At 36.4% G+C, this 19,550-nt stretch overlaps 1 protein-coding gene across 2 annotated transcripts in view; it reads left to right on the forward strand.

Annotated features, from left to right (window-relative positions):
• The first annotated feature begins 5,445 nt into the window (after window positions 1–5,445).
• Window positions 5,446–19,550, forward strand: part of shn (schnurri) — a 605,061-nt gene continuing 590,956 nt past the window's right edge. For both annotated transcript variants that reach the window (XM_069848079.1, XM_069848080.1), the window contains exon 1: window positions 5,446–5,904. In XM_069848079.1, the coding sequence (XP_069704180.1) occupies window positions 5,865–5,904 (40 nt within the window). In that variant the 5' untranslated portion in view covers window positions 5,446–5,864. The remainder of the gene's footprint in view (window positions 5,905–19,550) is intronic.

Here is a 19,550-nt window from a genome sequence, read left to right on the forward strand (position 1 = left end):
GAACATGTTATGATAAGTGAACACTTGGTATATAAAGTTAAAAATATAATATAACTTAAAAACAGAGAATAGAACTAGCAAAAAGCCACCACGATGTATGTAGAAGCACTATGTTGAAAGAGGTGTGTGTGACCAAGGGAACGGCAAAACTCTTCCGTCATTGCAGGTACAGTTTTCAAGACAGATTTAACGATGCTACAAACAGGTCGGTCGTGTGGCCGATTATGGAAAGCAGGAAAAATCAAAAAGTTGGAAAAGCGTCTTGAATCCATGAGGGCGGCGACACTGGAGCGTGTACATGTTCCTCTATATCTCACAGTACAGGTTTTGGGAATATTTCACTATTGGAAGTAAGTAAAAAAATACAGTAGTAGGCCCTACTGCCCGATCTGGCTGACAGTTTGAACATAGCTATGGTTAATTACTCGTACTTACTTTTTTTTCTCTTGTATGGAGGAGGGACCCCGAAGGCTTACACTGCAGCCTGAGGCTTATTGTGCTTACCGCTCCTATTCTGTGAATGATTGGGTAGCCGAACGGCAGCGCTCTTGTACAAATACAGCACGCCGCAACGTGAACTTAACCGGGCTATGGTATGGGTGTTGATATGTGAATTAATGATGAATCCGAGGTCCAGCGCCGAAAGTTACCCAGCAATTCTGATTCAATCTGTTGAGGGAAAACCCCAGAAAAACCCCAACCAGGTAACTTGTCCCAACCAGGATTCGAACCCGGGCCCGTTCATTTCACGATTAGACTCACTGACCGTTACTCCACAGCGGTGGACTACTTACTTACAAATGACTTTTAAGGAATCCAGAGGTTCATTGCCGCCCTCACATAAGCCCACCATCACTCCCTATCCTGAGCAAGATTAATCCAGTCCCTACCATCATATCCCACCTCTCTCAAACCCATTTTAATATTATCCTTCTACCTACATCTCGGCCTCCCCAAAGGTCTTTTTTCCTCCGGCCTCCAACTAACACTTCATATGCATTTCTTGATTCGCCCATACATGCTACATGCCCTGCCCGTCTTAAATGCCTGGATTTAATATTCCTAATTATGTCAGGTGAAGAATACAATGCGTGCAGTTCTGCGTTCTCCATTCTTCTGTAACTTCATCCCTCTTAGCGCCAAATGCTTTCCTAAGCACCTTATTCTCGAACATCCTTAGCCTCTGCTCCTCTCTCGAAGTGAGAGTCCAAGTTTCATAACTATAGAGAACAACCGGTAATAGGCTATAACTGTTTTATAAATTCTAACTTTCAGGTTTTTGAGAGCAGATTGGATGACAAAAGGTTCTCAACCGAATAATAATAGGCATTTCCCATATTTATTCTGCGTTTAATTTCCTCCCGAGTGTCATTTATATTTGTTACTGTTGCTCCAACTTTTCCACCTTTTCAAAGGATAAATTAATTCCAACATATACATAATTTAATATTTTACATAAATGAATAAGAAACTTGAAGAAGAATAAGAATAAGAAGAAGAAGAAGAATAAGAAGAAGAAGAAGAAGAATAAGAAGAAGAAGAAAAGAGAAACCTAAATGAATCAACCTAAAAGGTAAATATTGTAGAACCTGGTGGGGGGGGGGGTAGCTACTCAGGCCCCTCCCTTGTCCGCCGTAATGGGCGCTTATGATTTGTACCGAAAAGCAAGAACTTATTTGTTTGATATGCAGGCATTCCTTAGCATGACTCATCAATCAGGACATTTTACATACATGAACTAACCGTTCGTCGGACTGATGACGGGTCTTCAATTATTTGCTGATTGGCGATGATGAAACGGTTATTTAAGTAGACGTTTGAAAATTGACAGTTAATTTAACGTCCGTCAAGAAAAAAATTGACGAACTTCGGTTAAAGCAGCAGAATGTTTTTATGAATTTTCAATGCTCTAGAATCTAGAGTCTAGATAGAGCATCTAATAGCATACATCTCAGGTTTTAAAAGGTAATAGCTGTGTCCACCATCCTATAGAGATGAAAATCAAGGGTAGACTAATGTCACAAATATATTTTGATCGAATTAAATCTAAGGAAATTAAATTCCTGAAAGCCGTAAGGGATTGTTAGCAACAACTTCACCATATTTCCTATAACTTAAAAAAAAAAGACAATTCCAATTAGTAGGCAAAGAAGACGAAGGTCAAATAAAGAAGATGAATTTGAGGAAGTAAAAAAAAAAAAATATTTTGTTTTATTTAACGACGCTCGCAACTGCAGAGGTTATATCAGCGTCGCCGGATGTGCCGGAATTTTGTCCCGCAGGAGTTCTTTTACATGCCAGTAAATCTACTGACATGAGCCTGTCGCATTTAAGCACACTTAAATGCCATCGACCTGGCCCGGGATCGAACCCGCAACCTTGGGCATAGAAGGCCAGCGCTATACCAACTCGCCAACTAGGTCGACTTGAAGTATGTGGTGAAAATTAGAAGTAGAATATTATGATGAAGATGATAATAACGGTAATAATAATAATAATAATAATAATAATAATAATAATAATAATAATAATAATAATAATAATAATAAAGATAAATAAGCCTATTAAAAGGAACGAAATTCGATTTCAGATCTTGTGAGACGTAGGTATTGTAAATCCATGGCGCTACAGGGCCAAGACCGAGCAGCCAGCTGCTGGACTCGCGTCCACATGCCGAAGCAGAGGTGAACGATCATCCAACCAAAATGGAGGTATCGTGTTGTTAGCACGATGATCCCCCTCAGCCGTTATAGCTAGTTTACGAAACCGGATTTTCGCTACTTATTGTAGCTTCCCAAGTGCATCACGATACACTTACACTGCGGTCCCATACACTGGCCGAAATTTCATGAGAAAATTTCTTCCTACATGAGGACTCGAACCAGCGCGCATTCCATAACGCGAGTCCTAGGCGGGATGCCTTAGGGTACGTACACGTTGGAGCGACGATAAACGATAAAAGAAGCAGCGATGCTATATCAGGGAGAATTGAAGCATGCATTGTCATTGAGGTGTGCATATTGGAGCAACGATAAAAGCGAAGATACACGATAAAAGCGACGAAAAAGAAAAGTACCATTTTCTTCGCTCTTGTCGTTTATATGATCTCTGATTAAGATAATATTAATCTGTATAATTACCGGTGGTTGTCAATATATCCGAATATTAATCGATTTATTATTATTTCGGCATATTAAATTAATTATTGTAGATATAGGCAAATTGATCAGTTGTGTATTTATTGGTGATCACAAGAACCAATCACAACACAACGAATTTATACTATCTTTGGGATGAGAAACTTGTTTAATTTTGTACGTATTTAACTTATATTAACCTTGAACTTAGCAGCTGATATTTCCTATATATCTTCTTTCATTAAGTGAATGCATAGAATATCTTCTACTGATAAATCAAAATGTTCGCTTCCCGCGTCCTCGTTGCTCAGATATGAACACTTGATTCTTTGATAATACCAAAGCGTCGCTAGATCGTTTCTTTTATCGTTTATCGTTGCTCCAACGTGTACATACCCTTAGACGGCGACGCCACGGAGCGGGGCGAGACGTAGGTATTAGTAACTAAGATTGCTGTACAAATCTTCACCTAATACTTTAAATTCTCCCGTCAACTGATGTTTAGTGAAGTTAAAAGCGTTTATAGTTTCAAGTGCATTCATAAACCTTGAGCCAGTGTTGAATTGTATTAATACATTAAGTAAAGTAAAACAACTAATTATAACACTTACATTATTGTATGTCATTTAAATTCTTCTTGTTCTCCTAAAATATCCGTGGCCCTTCCCTGAGGTGAATATCTGAATTCAAACTGCCTTGAGCGCTTTCCTTCTCACACACTAAGAAAACACTCTAATATTGGCACTAGTTTGTTTAATTTGTATTTATTTTCGTAATGAATTAACATCAATTTATAGATCTGCAAACTTATTAAGAGAGACAAAATTCAAAATAGAATAATTAAAAGCAAATGGACATATAATATGTAGATTGAAGGCAACAACAGAACTCAGAAGATACAATGATATTATACTGTAAAATAAAAAATTAAAGAAATATGGAAGGATATTTTTGAGGATATATCCGATGACCGAAAAAGAAGAGAAGAACACTCAAAACCATTCGGAAGCAAAGCATACAGACGACTATGAAAGAAATAATTCTGGGATAGGGACATTGTAATGATAGACTGTCGTGGATATTGCGAATCAGAAAACTTTATAAAAGGGAAATGTAACATACTTGTTTTTCTTCAGTTGGTTACTTAACGAAGCTACATCAACTACTCGGTTATTTAGCCTCGATGGGATTGGTGATAACGAGATGGTGTTTGGCGAAATGAGACCGAGATTCGCCATAGATTACCTGACATTTGCCTTACAGTTGGGGAAAACCTCGGAAAAAACCAACCAGGTATTCAGCCCAAGCGGGAATCGAACCCACGCCCGAGTGCAACTCCTGATTGGCAGGCAAGCGTCTCAGCCGATTGAGCTATGCAGGTGGCTATCTGTTTTATTACTGACGTCTTCTTCAATAGTAGCTCTTTAGCGTCGTGATTGGACGATAACGAATTGAATAGGGATGAATTTAGAAGCAGGAGGTTATGTCCACTTTGTCTGCAGAAAAATATGAAATCATAAAATAATCGTTAAAATAGACAGTCTTGGAGGTATAACTCCTAAAATCTCAAATACAAAGGCAGCGTTCTATACGTGGCGAGATAGGCCTATATAAAGTTTTTCTTCAATTTACGACTGTGATAACAGAAGTGCGCCAGTAGTGGAGGTTTATACTGTACATATCTGAAAATGCCTTGGCACTCAGCGCAATATACGTATTAAACAGAATGTGGTCATGTTTTGCAAACGTTTGAAATTGAAGTTTCTAATTCAAAACTGTCCATTCATTCATTCTTCAAAATTGATCATTCATTCATTCGAAGGAGATAGAAATTCATCATCATTGTATCTATCCATAATTCAGTAATCATGACATAACGTCTGAAAAATTAATGATCACGTCACAATACAATTTTTGAGAGAGAGAAAAAAGCAATACGTATGGAAATGGCAGAAAATAAACATTTCATTCATTACATTAAAAAAACTCCCATGCAAATAAACAGGAGCAAAATGGGATGCTGTTACTATTGGCAACGGGTTCCACATCTTCTCACAAGATGGCGTTTGCGACGGATTGTCACGCCTGTTGCTGCCTCAGGGGCCACCGGGGTGTCAAGTTGCTGCTGCTGCTGCTGCTGCTGGATCTCTGACGTCATTCTGAAGAGTACGAAGGACGATGTTCATAGAGAGAGAGGGTGAGAGAAAGAGAGAGATAAACGCTCTCTCCGACGAGAGAACGTATACAGGACGGAAACAAACGATCGAGAGAGGAGCGAGGTGGGGAGAGAGGGAGTAGCTCTGTGGCGGATTGCGAAGTGGAGGAGAAACCGAAGGAATATCCCAAGCAGGCAAGCAGTTCGGCAGTCAACCCAGTCTGCTGCGAACGTAACCTGTTCATAATGAATGTGTGCAAAGGAGAGTGAGTCAAGCTAGTGCAAGGTGTATGTGGAATATTGTGAACTGTGGAAAAACATGGGGAAACCCCTATCAGTGTGCGCTTCTCGACATCATACCGAAACATGTTGAGCAAAATGAGAGATGACGAATTAGTGTGAGTGAGACAGTGAGATTCACAAGGGTGGTGGTGGGGGGGAGGAGGTGGTGTTTTCGTTTTGTGTGAAGTGTTATCTGTTACCTTATACATTACCGGAAGAGCGACATTGCTGTTTTTTGCCTCTTTTCTACGTGTTGCGATATTCTTAAAGGTGTGACGTCATATCTGGACATGCCACGGCGTAAGGGACAAGGAATCTCCCCTACAAAGAGTAAGTACAGCATAATGTTAAGTAGTGCTTCTTTCTGTTCGGTCTTGATAATTCTTTCGTGTTCCAACATAGTCTGGGCTATAAGGATTGACGTGGTTCAGAATTTATTTATCAGTCCACTAACAGAGAACTCGGGAATGGGTCTAGAAATAGGGTTTTTGGCATGTGTTGTTTGTAGCATATGTCCTCTCGTGTTGGCTTTCCTTCGTCAAGGGTCTTTTTAGTTGCTTGCAGTAGGAAGAAGGGAAATCCTAGCTTTCGCAGCGGGGTAAGGGAAGAAGAAAACCAATTCCTTGGGTTATACAGTGACCGGGGGGAAGGGAGGGAGAGGACGTAGGCGAGCCACTGGTGGAATGTGTGACCCTCCCCGCAATTCCCCTCAGCCCCTGGGGCTCCCCTACTCTCTATGTATACCCATCCTCTTTCAATCGGTCCATTCGTCCTTCCTTGAGTTTTAGCACTTGGGTGCTCGGTCGGGAAGGAACAGAGGAATGTTTTGCTACAAGTTCTTTTTTTGTTTGTTTTATCAAGCGCTGCGTAATTTTAAATATAACTAAAAACTAACCCTTTGACAGAGTAGAAGAAGTTAAATGATCGTTGCTTGTGGCTTTGAACAACGCACACCTAGGTCCACGTTATTGACAATGACTCTATGCCACGATGGAGAAACAAAACACTTCTTTCCTGAAATATGAAGGGATTTTCTTTCAGGTGGTCAGTCATAGTGTACTGTATATTAATATAGGTCTATAGTCCAAAAATCAGTATTTGAAATTTTCAAACATACAGCAATTATTTATAAACAGTCGATGTTTTCTAATTAATTCGTTTGTGTCGAATAAATTTACGGCTGTTTATGATTTTTAGTTCATTAATTAAATTAATTTGAATAAAATTATTCTTTACAGTTTACTTAACCTTCAATAAGAATTTCTATAAATAATTGTTCCCTGGATTGCGAAAATTTCTATTTCAATCGATAACTAGTGACTATTTTTGTACACTGCCGGCATTTTGACTTCCTCCACAGTGGAAGGAATGTATTAAATTATAAATATACGAAATTAAAAATTGAAATTTATACCTAGACAGTGAACTGAATGAAAGCAATCCAGTGTGTATCACAATCATTGACTGATTATATAGCCTATTTACTTTTTCTCCATTTGCTCATCTATTGGTAGTCTTCTTTTTGTTCTTTCTGACGTAAGTTACATTAAACTCCTATGATCTCTAATGATCCCATTTCACCTTTCATTAGGTCTATCAACCGATTAACATTAACTAAATTCGTAATTTAGAATTTGACGTGGAATTCCAGAATCGTTTTTCTAAAAAGTATAATTTCTATATTTATCAGATAAATATAGATAATATCTATTATAATATAGTCCACAAATAGCCTAGTGAAGTTTTAATTCCTGTTTCTATCGTAACATATTCTGCTATCCACAATAATTTCGTTTCACTTCATGGAAATTTTGTTCTGCCATTGACACGAGTGTCGACATATGTATAACTTAGAGCTAATAGGCTCTTATTGTAATGCGTTTTTAAATGTTGCCGGAAGACTCTATTCACTATAGTCATGATTGTATTACATTTCCTGATTCTTGATAGAGATATTGATGGAATATTACTACTTCTTTCCGGATAATTTAAATGAAGTCTTAGTAGAATAGTGCAACGCATGCGGCATCCTTGCTACCTCAATTTTAACTTTAATCATAGCAGGCAGTTCTAAAATTTAGTTTTTGACATTAGCTGTGTATATTCTAGCCATTTAATACTTAGGCCTACTACTTGAAATTAATTTTCAGTAGACTGGGACAAACGATCCGATCATATGAGTTTCAGATAAATATGCCAGACTGGGCTCATTGATCATCGTAACAGTATTGATTACCTTCGTTGATGATTTGATTTGAGTAGCCAATTCTGCTGTTATTTGTACAAAATTTCCGAAGTCTGCTTGGAATTAATTTTATGAAACCAGACAAAAACAAGATAGCCTATTGTTTTATTTCGCTATATTTAACATTATGATGTGAGCATTATTAACAATGAACCAAAATATTTCCTTCAATTGAAACCAGTTATAATCGCTACTTTAAGGGTCAGCGCAAACTGCATAATCCTATGGTTATAGGCCCTATGCTCTGCGAAACGCTCATTGCAGTGAATCCCGCTGCCCTCGTGTAGTTGTGTTGCATGCAGTAGTTTCCCATTGCTTTCTGTATCGGTGATAAAGATAATGGTCAATTGTGGAGAAATGATAAAGAATGATAGAGGAGACGGAAGTATCTCGAGACAGTCCCGACATCGTCCACCCCCCCCCCCCCCCCACGTCAGAAATTGATAGGGAGTCGCTAAAATTTCAACCCGATTTTTCTGCTTGGAAAACCGAAGATCTAGAAGACGTTTGGTTGACAAAAATCAACAATAATAAACATTCATAAAAATGTCTGTAGATTTCTGTAACACAGTTCACTTTCAGCCATCTTCCTTTAAATTCCCCATACAATATTGTTTACGCCTCTTGTTTACTTTATTCTTGTAGTAGAAAATGTATATTATTTTAATTACATTAAATCGCTAAATGGAGCTATTACATTGACAAATTTAATTACATTAAGACCTCATCTCCCGAACAGAGTATATTTTATGAACCTCAAGTCAATATTTACCGAAATGAAAAATAACGAATGGGACAATGGTCTGACTTAAATATTTTCTGCTACCAGATAGAAAAGGTATAAATCTGGTGACATGGACACAGGTAGGTCAGTGTCACCCGAGGAGGTATCTACAAGTCCTGGGCGTATGTGATTCAGGTGAAATTGATGTGGGAAAGAAGAAACTTCTATTCCATGTTTGGAAAGAAGCAGGGAGCAGATACGCTGGGAACTTCTTGGCGCCTGAGGATTTGAAGAAGATTAAACCAGTCAGTATATACAATCCATTAAAAAGGACACAAAAAGAGCTAATTTAATAGGCGTAAGTGTTAAAACCATTATCACCCTAGAAAAAAATAAAATGAAACCTACTGAAATTATTCACTATAACGCATCCAGTTTTGTCAATTTATTCTTTAGTCATTCAGACTGTGGCATTGCATCATACTAATAAAACTGAAAGAACCAGGATACCATGACATTCTTCGATACAACCCTAGATTAAAAAGAGATTCTTTGTAAGATCACTCGGAAGATGGAATGAGACAATAACAACTCAACTAAGATGGAAAGAAAGAATATGATGATGTTTTGGTTAAATATATAGAGGATATAATATAAGTACAGTAATTTAAACTTGTCGACGAGTCCAAACGAATGACTGATACAGTAATCTTCTCTTATCAGAAGAATTATTTCTGCCCAATGAAAAAAATCCTATGTCGTATATTTTGATATTTTTAAATAGTCGCGTTGATGTGTTACACTTATTGGAATCATCTTCATTACTCTTGAATAAACTGTTCTTCACCTTAATATTATACATCAACACCAAATCATCTACGGTACCGGTACAGCAAGGATTCCTTTTTATCCTTTTCATTCTCATGGTTGGAGGGTTTTAAACCAATACCAGATTTCTACAAGTAGCGGTGTTCCTTAGTCATATGAATTGCGTGTAGCCCTATTACTCAAGATAAACAGGCACTTCTCTGTTCTCTGCCGAAAGTTGAACACGGGTACGCTATACCTATTTGTAACATACACAATACCACTCGAACAACAACTGAGTAATTACTAATACTGTATGAACAATATCAGTAATCATTCGTTAATAATAATCAGCGCCGCAAGCTAAGAAACTGTGGTCTGACTTTTAATTCAAATTAGTGAAAGTTTCATTTTTGTACATAGACGTCTCAAAAAGTATTAGACACAGTTCTTACCAAAGAGAACGTTTTCTACAAAACGCTCTGCTGACGTCAAATGCAGGATCTCCCTCCTGTCACTGGCTATTCTGCTCTTCAAACGCATTTCACTGTAGAAATTTCTAATTTTATCCTTCCGAGATGATAACATCCTAGAGAAATGTTGAAATGATGACAGAAAACGGCTGTACTCCGATAAAACCTGACTATTAAAAACCTATTTGATCATTTCTTCGAGTTCCAAATTCCAGTCTCTGGCGTGGAAAGTCGACATTTAACCGTCTAGTCTATATGTCAGAATCAGAAACAGTTACTAAAATAGCAAATGCTCTTCTTTATATTACTACATTTACCGTATTATATTCTTGAAGTTAAATATTATTCTTCTTTCTTAAACATTTTACCCGATTAGTGCTTTACCTTTTGCCCTTTAAAAGCCATTAGATGTGGTGTCAGTTCAACGCCTGAATTCCATCTTAGACGACACAGAACAACACAATAATTAATAACATACATTCACGTCCGGGTGAGATTCGAACTTCAAAGGTGTATCTTCACCGTTTCACACAGTACACCAGCAAAAATGATTAAATCAACATTGTTTATTCAACTGTCCGAAGACAGGTTTGAACCCCCTAAGTGACACTAATAAGGCATCACTCATGAGGCAACTAAGCCAGGAGATAATGGGTAGGATGTCCAGTTCCTTTCTCCCTCTATTGTATATGTCGCTGACTACATATTACATTACTCGGACAAACAATACGAGTAATTGTTCTTTCTCTGAAGCGGGTATTAGACACGGTAGCTTTACCCCATTTACCAATGTAAAATTTATATACGGCAAGAATGCGATATATCAGCCAGAACCTCGGTCAGAGGTAACACTTAAAAATCATAGTTTCTTACGTAATTGGTTCAATGACATGGCCAGCTTCTATCTGATGCTATTCCAATTCGCTGCGGGCTAAAGCAAGGAGATGCACTATCACATTTACTTTTTAACTTTGCTCTAGAATATGCCATTAGGAAAGTTCAGGATAACAGACAGGGTTTGGAATTGAACGGGTTACATCAGCTTCTTGTCTATGCGGATGACGTTAATATGTTAGGAGAAAATCCACAGACGATTAGGTAAAACACGGAAATTTTACTTGAAGCAAGTAAAGCGATAGGTTTAGAAGTAAATCCCGAAAAGACAAAGTATATGATTATGTCTCGTGAAGAGAATATTGTACGAAATGGAAATATAAAAATTGGAAATTTATCTTTTGAAGAGGTGGAGAAGTTCAAATATCTGGGAGCAATAGTAACAAATATAAATGATACTCGGGAGGAAATTAAACACAGAATAAATATGGGAAATGCCTGTTATTATTCGGTTGAGAAACTTTTATCATATAGTCTGCTGTCGAAAAATCTGAAAGTTAGAATTTATAAAACAGTTATATTACCGGTTGTTCTTTATGGTTGTGAAACTTGGACTCTCACTTTGAGAGAGGAACAGAGATTAAGGGTGTTTGAGAATAAGGTGCTTAGGAAAATATTTGGGGCTAAGAGGGATGAAGTTACAGGAGAATGGAGAAAGTTACACAACGCAGAACTGCACGTATTGTATTATTCACCTGACATAATTAGGAACATTAAATCCAACATTTGAGATGGGCAGGGCATGTAGCACGTATGGGCGAATCCAGAAATGCATATAGAGTGTTAGTTGGGAGGCCGGAGGGAAAAAGGCCTTTGGGGAGGCCGAGACGTAGATGGGAGGATAATATTAAAATGGATTTGAGGGAGGTGGATATGATGATAGAGACTGGATAGAGACCGATGATGGCGGGCTTATATGAGGGCGGCAATGAACCTACGGATTCCTTAAAAGCCATTGTAAGTGAGTAAGTTACACATTGAGTTATCGACTGTTTAAGGGTAAATATTGGCAAATAAGTTTATTTTGACAGAGATGCCCTGTTAATGTTATACATACTTTGCTTTTTTCTGAATTCGTAAATTTTTCCAAATTATACACAAAATTATGATGATGATGATGATGATGATGATGATGATAATAATAATAATAATAATAATAATAATAATAATAATAATAATACCCGAAGGTGCAAAAGCTCGTGCTCGGGTGCAGTTCAGTTGCATTACCTAATCAATACAGAATGATAAACATTCCCCGTTTCTCCTTTTCCTGTAAAATAGATGGCTAATTTTTCCTGAAAAGGGAAATTTCCCTCGACGGACCATCACTGAAGGATGCCAGAACCGTTCTGAAATTAGTTGCTTCCTTTCGGGATAAGCCATTTCCCTCGTCGTTTATGCTCCACCAAATGAAATAACGCTACTGCAAATTGATACAGGCTAGTAGTAAAATCAATTAATTGTAATGCAGTATACCGCAATTAAAACTTTTTTTTGGTATGCGATTTTGGTTTCCACTCTTCTATTTTACGAACCTCTGATTCAACAACTACAATTCTCTTTGGCAATTACTTGAAGCACAGGTTTCTCGACAGATGGTCTAAATAGCATTCCGTCCACGCTCTACACATGTCAGGGTGAGATTCTCTCTCCCTCTCATTCCTTTATTCAATCTTTTACCCCGTCTTTCAATTCAGTCCTCAAGCTTCCTAACATTAGAGGGTGGTGGCGCTTTTCATCCATCGTAGCTGCAAGGACATAAGATGACAGCAGAACGCCTGTATAGTCCTCAAAAAGGAAATTATTACGCGTAATAACTTGTACGCCTAGATACTTTACTTTAATAATGATAGGCTACGTTGATGCTTGGTGTTGACCACATCATTTATGAAACTGAGAAGAGAAAAATAGTCAGCTGTCATTATGCTAAATAACATAGAGTAATTTAAACTTTTAATATGAAATTGTTTAATCATAAAGCAAAAGCAGGAGCTTTCAAACGGTTCGGTCCAGAGAGAGAAGAGATACGGTACGTGGGCCAAATAAGGCCATGCTAAGGTTTGCTTTGCAGGCATTTGGTTCTTTCTCAATGAATCTTTTTCAAATTTAACAGAATTAGAAATTTATTCACGAGGAAATGAGAAACTTATAGCGTTACTGTTAAATTGTATTATTTGTTACTAAAATTCAACAAAGGGATAATTCAGAGCTGGCCTTATTTGGAACCCCTGTTCCTAATAAGGTCAGCTCTGAATTTCAAAATTTTAGAAGTAAACAGAGTTGATAAACTTTTCAATTGACGGAACACACAACTGAATAAAAATATATTTTGTGCGAGATCGTGCGTATTTGCTTGGTTTCCGCACAAAACCAATCCGCGGAAAATGTAAAATTCCACATTCAGGATTCCCAACCTAACACACACAACAATTTCCCTCTTCTTGCCGCTTAAGTGACATATTGATTTTACTGCTTTAGGCTTTTAACATATTAGTTTTAGAGACGTTCAATATAGTAATAATTATAAATTGGAAACTTACCACTGCAATTTCACCTAAATTGCACTGTTAATTATTGTTTTTAAGTATTTGCAAAAATTAAGTAAACTCTACAACTCCACTCAAGTTACTGCATTCGTGATGCATGTAACATTAAGGAAGCCGTTTGTTTTAAGTTCGCATTTATAGACTGGGGGGAAAAAAAGACAGACGTACTGTATATCACGGCCTGCTGGAGTATAGTAAACACAGAAAACATTTTAAAGCAACAATGTTGAAGATAGATATTTTTGTTTTGCAAATTTGCCGTCATTGAACAGAAACCAAGATGGAGATTTCATTGAAACTAATTATAAATTCCTCTTTCAGGTATATAATAAACGATCTTCGCACAAAATAATGTACGATACACGAGCGGTAGGCCTAATGTTTTCTTTCAATTCTCGGAAATTAAAAAAGCTCAACTACGTGTCGCTTTTTCAAACTTTTCCTCGAACATGAAAACTTCAACATACCGCTCTTGTAACGCATATTACTATTATTTAATATAGGTCGTAATAAAGAATATTGTAAGTTACTGAAAAATGGTCTTTATACTATGAATAACATGAAAGTTTCAAATTATATCACAACTCAATAATTTTCACATTCTGGGCACTCGAAATGTACAATTTTCTGTTGTTTTGTGATACCAACACAATGTCCATTCACATACATATCTGCGACAAGTTTCACACAAAATCATATCTCTGATAACGTCCTTCTTACAAATAAAACAGTACCTACCAGCCTAAATAAAAGGAATTAATGAATGAATAATTAAATAAATACAAATAATTAATGCAAAGAATTCAATGAATCTTGTGATTCTAATAAGGCCATCGTTTGGAATTAAAGAGCTACATACGTTTTGTTTTATTTTGTTACGTAAAACGATCCTAATTTAAATTACTGTATATTGGGTGTAAAACTATTTTGAGATCTTGGAAATGAATAAAATATACTATAATGATATACATAACACACTACATTTTCGTGAAATATATAAGGCGTTTTAAACAAAAACGCACTTACCGCGTGGTAGTATCAGGCTAATCAGGCTCGGCCGCACAGCTTTCTTCCTCTGTGCATCCACTACAACTAACTAGCGAGTGTTTGACATGCCTTAACATTTAGCAGAGCATGCGGATGAGGAAGATGCTGCCTTTTATCACGAATATTTGACAGTAATTGACCTTATTGGTCTACATGGCCTTATTTGGCGCACTTATCTTAGTTGTAGAGGGTCTGATTTTAGAGCAAATGAATTAATTTACACATAGTGTATTGACTTTACTGTTACATACCTGAAATTGAAGACGTCCTTATTAAATGAAACAATTCTATAACTTTTACGAAATAATTACAGTAACTAAAGAAAACACGCAAGAATGCAAAAATAACTAAAGAAAACACGCAAGAATATACCTTAAATTAAAAAAAATGACTCCATTTTCTATCCCCGTGTATGGCTCTCAATTTTTATAAATGTCAAAGCATAAAAACGAGTGAAGGAAGCAGAAAGAAGATTTTTAAAAGCGTAGCAGGATATGAACTCTTAGATGAAAAGTCGAATGGAGACATTCGAACAAAATGACAAACATTTAAACTAATGACCAAAATAAAGCAATACGCTACACACAGAATTGACTGGAATGTTCAAGTGGAATGGAAGATTATCGTATATAAGAAACAGATAGGTTACCGGTATATAGTAACAGATCATCATCATCAAATGCTCTTCGGATTAGGCCGTTGGGCCTGTTCCGTCTCCTGGATTCAGCTGGTCCCTCCAACGCTTCTTCGGTCTGCCGATGTTTCTCCTTCCTCTTGGTATGTAGTTTAGGCTATTTTGTGGTATTCTTTCTGGGGACATTATGATCACATGGTCGTACCAACTTCTTCTGTATGTATCTAGAATTGTAGTTATGCTTTGTTAGTTATAGATAAAAGGGTAATAAGGTTGAAGGTTGGGATGGAATGGAATTTATGGGAGGGGGCACTATGCCCAGTACTGCGACCTATTACAATCTATTGTGCTAACCCTCAAGCTAGGCGTATTGTCGAACCCACACCGGCCAACTGCACTCACAATAAACCGGGAACGGAAACGACAACGAGAACGAGAACGGAAGTAATGTTGAAATAAATATATTTAAATGTGAGCATTCACAATAGTTAAAAAGGTACAAAAATAATTACGATTATCCTGTCAATAGCCATAACCGTAAAATGCCACTTTCTTAACAATTGTCATTAAAAACTGCAAATATTCGTGCATATAGACCTAATGTGCTCAGTCCATATAGGCTAAATAGCAAAAATATGCGTGCAGAATATTTTTTATATCGCAATATCTGATTACATAGTGTACTATACATCAGCGGTTTTTAACATTTTTTTATGTCTTTCGTACCCCTTATGTAGATTTTATTGAAACTGCATCCATAACTTCTCTCCCCCCACAACATTATTTTTACCACACTACTTACATAAGATGTAATAAAACGAATATTTTACAATTTTCTGAAAGTAATAAAGAACACTAATAACTCTGATAGTTGCACAATAAGCCTCAGGCTGCAGTGCAAGCCTTTGGGTTCCTCCTCCGTACAAGAGAAAAAAGTTTTCTGGTAGAGTTCCTGGGTAGCTTAGTTGGTAGAGGCTTGGTACGTTTAGCCAAAGTCCCGGGTTCAATCCCTTGAAATTACTCAAATCAGCTTCACAGGGAGCTGTACCTGAAAGCCAGATTTGCATAATACACGTCACTGTTCGCTAACATAAAAAAACCACAATTTAAGTCACACAGAGTTTGTGTGCAATCAGTGTTGGTTGTTTGACGGTTGTCAGCCCACTTTGAGATCTGTGGATGTAAAGGGAGAAATTGAGTCGGGGTCTGGTAGAATTCCTGGGTAGCTCGGTTGGTAGAGCTTTGATGCGATGAGCCAAAGGTCCCGGGTTCGATACTCGGGCCCGAAACAATTTTTCCCTTGAAATTATTCAAAATATAAAGATTGCAATTACGAATTCAGATTTATCTTAACTTGTATTGTCAGGTAAACTTATTGCATGGCGCGAGGCAACAAGATGTAATGTCCGCCATTACCAATTATCTTTGGCCTACCACAGGTTAGGGACAGCTGGTATACATAATGAGGTGCATATAAAATTGTTGAACAAGACGTATTTTTCAATACGGTTTTTAAGGGGTTAGGTACAGCTTACAGCAGTAAAATTTTTGGAAATATTCAATGTTTTTTTCCTCCATTACTATATCTTGTACAATAATGAAAATTGGCATGTGTAAAACACTATCCTTCTGCTATATGAAAAAAATAATTTTACGATTAAAAAATTATTTATACTTTTTTTTTTTTTTTCAAAATTCAAAATGGTGGCAATTCACTGTGCAGTGATGAAGCGTTTCCCTCATAACTCATAAATTTGTTAACTTTTTCATGTACTCTCTCTTTTATTTTATTGTTGAAACTCATATCTACAATATCATGCTCTTTCAACTACATTTCTTAATAAATAATATTTTTTTTTTATTTTGTGTTAGAAGAAAAAAATTATATTCGACCATTTTTAAATGAATTTATTTTTTTTCAAACAATCTGTCAAAGGTAGAGAAGTGATCTTGCATCATATTGTAGATATGACATGCATAAAAAACACACAAAATTTCATCAGAGAATGTTGGATAGTTTTTTAGTTAGCCTATGTGGAAAACGCTTCATCACTGCACTGTGAATTATGTTTTGAAAAAAAGAATGTAAATATTTTTTTTTAAATTGTAGAAATATTTTTTTCATATAGTAGAAAGACAGTGTTTTACACATACTAATTTTTATTATTGTACAAGATACAGTAATGGAGGGGGAAAATGTTGAATATTTCCTAAATTTTACTGCTGTAAGCTGTACCTAACCCCTTAATATGTTGCGTTTTACATTTTTCATGTCAATGAGGGCTCTGGTAATCAGTAACAAAATAATGAAGCTTTCAAGAACATATTTTGTTTCTGTTATGTTTATTATAGAATGTCGATACGTTAATTATGAAACTTGTTAGAAATAGAAGTACTAAATTAAAATTAGTTCCCGTATCTTGCATAGAAGTTTCCCCTGTACATCTCCATTATGTAAAGTTCAAAACAAGAACTCGTGGGTGCTTGCCATGTCTGTTTAGAGTCAAGATACGTGTTTGTAAAGCAATACAGATACTTTTTAATTCGTGTGCAAATTATATTTCTAAGTCAGAGCAGTGAAACTGGGCGATATGCCAATGCTCGTACGTACACACCATACAAGAAAAGCGGTCGATCTTGTAATGGATTTTTGCTAGAAAATGCAGGCCGAGCTCTCGCAAGGTCTAGTTCAAAAGAGCGCATGATTATAAATGTAAACAGAAGTAACCTCTATGAACACACCCAATACTGGAATTAATGTCCCCCCCACACATGTTCATTACCAAAATTTATGGAATAAATATAGATACCGAAGTTAGAATACTTCAATTAAAGTGAAGTTCCTTATCACAAGAATTATCTCATTACTTTATATTATTGCCCTTTGTTCGGCATTAAGGTTATAAAAATTCCACATTACTAGCACAAAAATATTGTGTAGGTTTATGTCATTTATTACTTCAGATAATGCTACACTTCAAGAACTAGCAGAGTTTACTAATTACTATACGAGATAGCATTTCTTAAAATCTAAAATTAACATGTACCGGTAGCGTAACATTTGGGAGATGTTAAGTTCCTTGATTTTTCTTACAAATCGATAATTCGGCCGGTTACGTTTTACGTGCTTTTCGTTAATTAGTTTTTGCAGCATCTAGAGTAGATTATAGGCGCTTATTTAACATTTATTTTCGGGCATCAGCATAGCTCCGGCGGTAGAGCATTTGTCTGTTGTTATGATGCGCTCGAGAGTGAATTCGTCCAGCTTGGGCTGATTACCTGGTCGGGTTTTTCCGAAATTTTCTCCAACTGTAAAGCAAATGTCAGGTAATCTATGCTGAATCCTCGGTCTTTTCACTATCAGCAATCCCATCGATACTAAAATTTAAGTAACTTTGATTTATATGTTACCAATAATATATTTCCGTTTATACTTTATTTTCTTGAACTATCACTTACACGTTACCGGCCGAGAACGTGTATTTAAGTGAAGAAATACCTTATGCGTTAATTACCTTCTGATTATGGTATCTTAACGCTGAGATTTTATGAAAGAGTAAGCTTCGGAGATTTCCTGCACCGAAAGCATGCATCCTGTACCTAACTGAGAATATGAAACTTTCGTTTCAGCAGTACATGAGAAAGACATTTTAATTTAAGAAAATACCGTAGCCTAACTTAAAATGAATCTGAATAGGAACGAATTATATATATATATATATATATATATATATATATATATATATATATATATATTTTACTGTATATATACAGGGTGATTCACGAGGATTTACCATCCTTTACGGAGCTTATTTCCGAAGACATTCTGAGCAAAAAGTGCCATATAAACATCGGTTCTATTCTCAATATTTACAGAGTTACGTTTCGTTATTGGAGCGCATTGCTGTGAACGCGTGATCTTGGTCAGCGTGCAGTCAGCAGCCAGCGCGAGCGCTACGGAAATCAAAGATAGCCGTATGCAGTTACGTAGAGCGATGAGTGCCGTTCACAAGCGTGCGGCCAAGTGTACTCAAGCGGACGGCAACATTTTAAAAAATGTGTTGTAAACTCTCCAAGACTGTAAATTAGGATGCAAAATTGAATTGCAAATAATTAAGTCGGTGGAAGTGGTGTGATTTGTAATAATTTTGATAAGTGCGTAAGAATAATGTAATTTTGTAGTTAAAAATAGAAAAAGATATCTGTACGAAACAACTAAGGGCTTCACAGCACATTTTTAGCTTCAAAATACTTGCCAATTAAAGAAAAACGTATTTTACAAACAACTTTAAATTACTGTAACTCTGAAAATATTGAGAATAAGAACTATGTTTATATGACATTTTTTGCTCAAAATGTCTTCAGAAATAAGCTCCATAAAGGACGGTAAATCCTCGTGAATCACTCTATGTATATATTTATTTCTTTGTGTCAAAGAGTAAATATATTTATCATAATAAGAGTGTTTATTTGTTCACTCGTTACGAAAAAAAAAACATAAACACACTTATTATTGTACTTACTCTTTGACACAAAGAAATAAAAAGTAGTAAAACTTCGTTTCTATTCACCCCTGTGTTCCTGTTCACCCATTTTACGGTACCTA

This window comes from Periplaneta americana, chromosome 15, assembly GCF_040183065.1.
Source record: "Periplaneta americana isolate PAMFEO1 chromosome 15, P.americana_PAMFEO1_priV1, whole genome shotgun sequence".
NCBI classification, from domain to species: Eukaryota; Metazoa; Arthropoda; class Insecta; order Blattodea; family Blattidae; genus Periplaneta; species Periplaneta americana.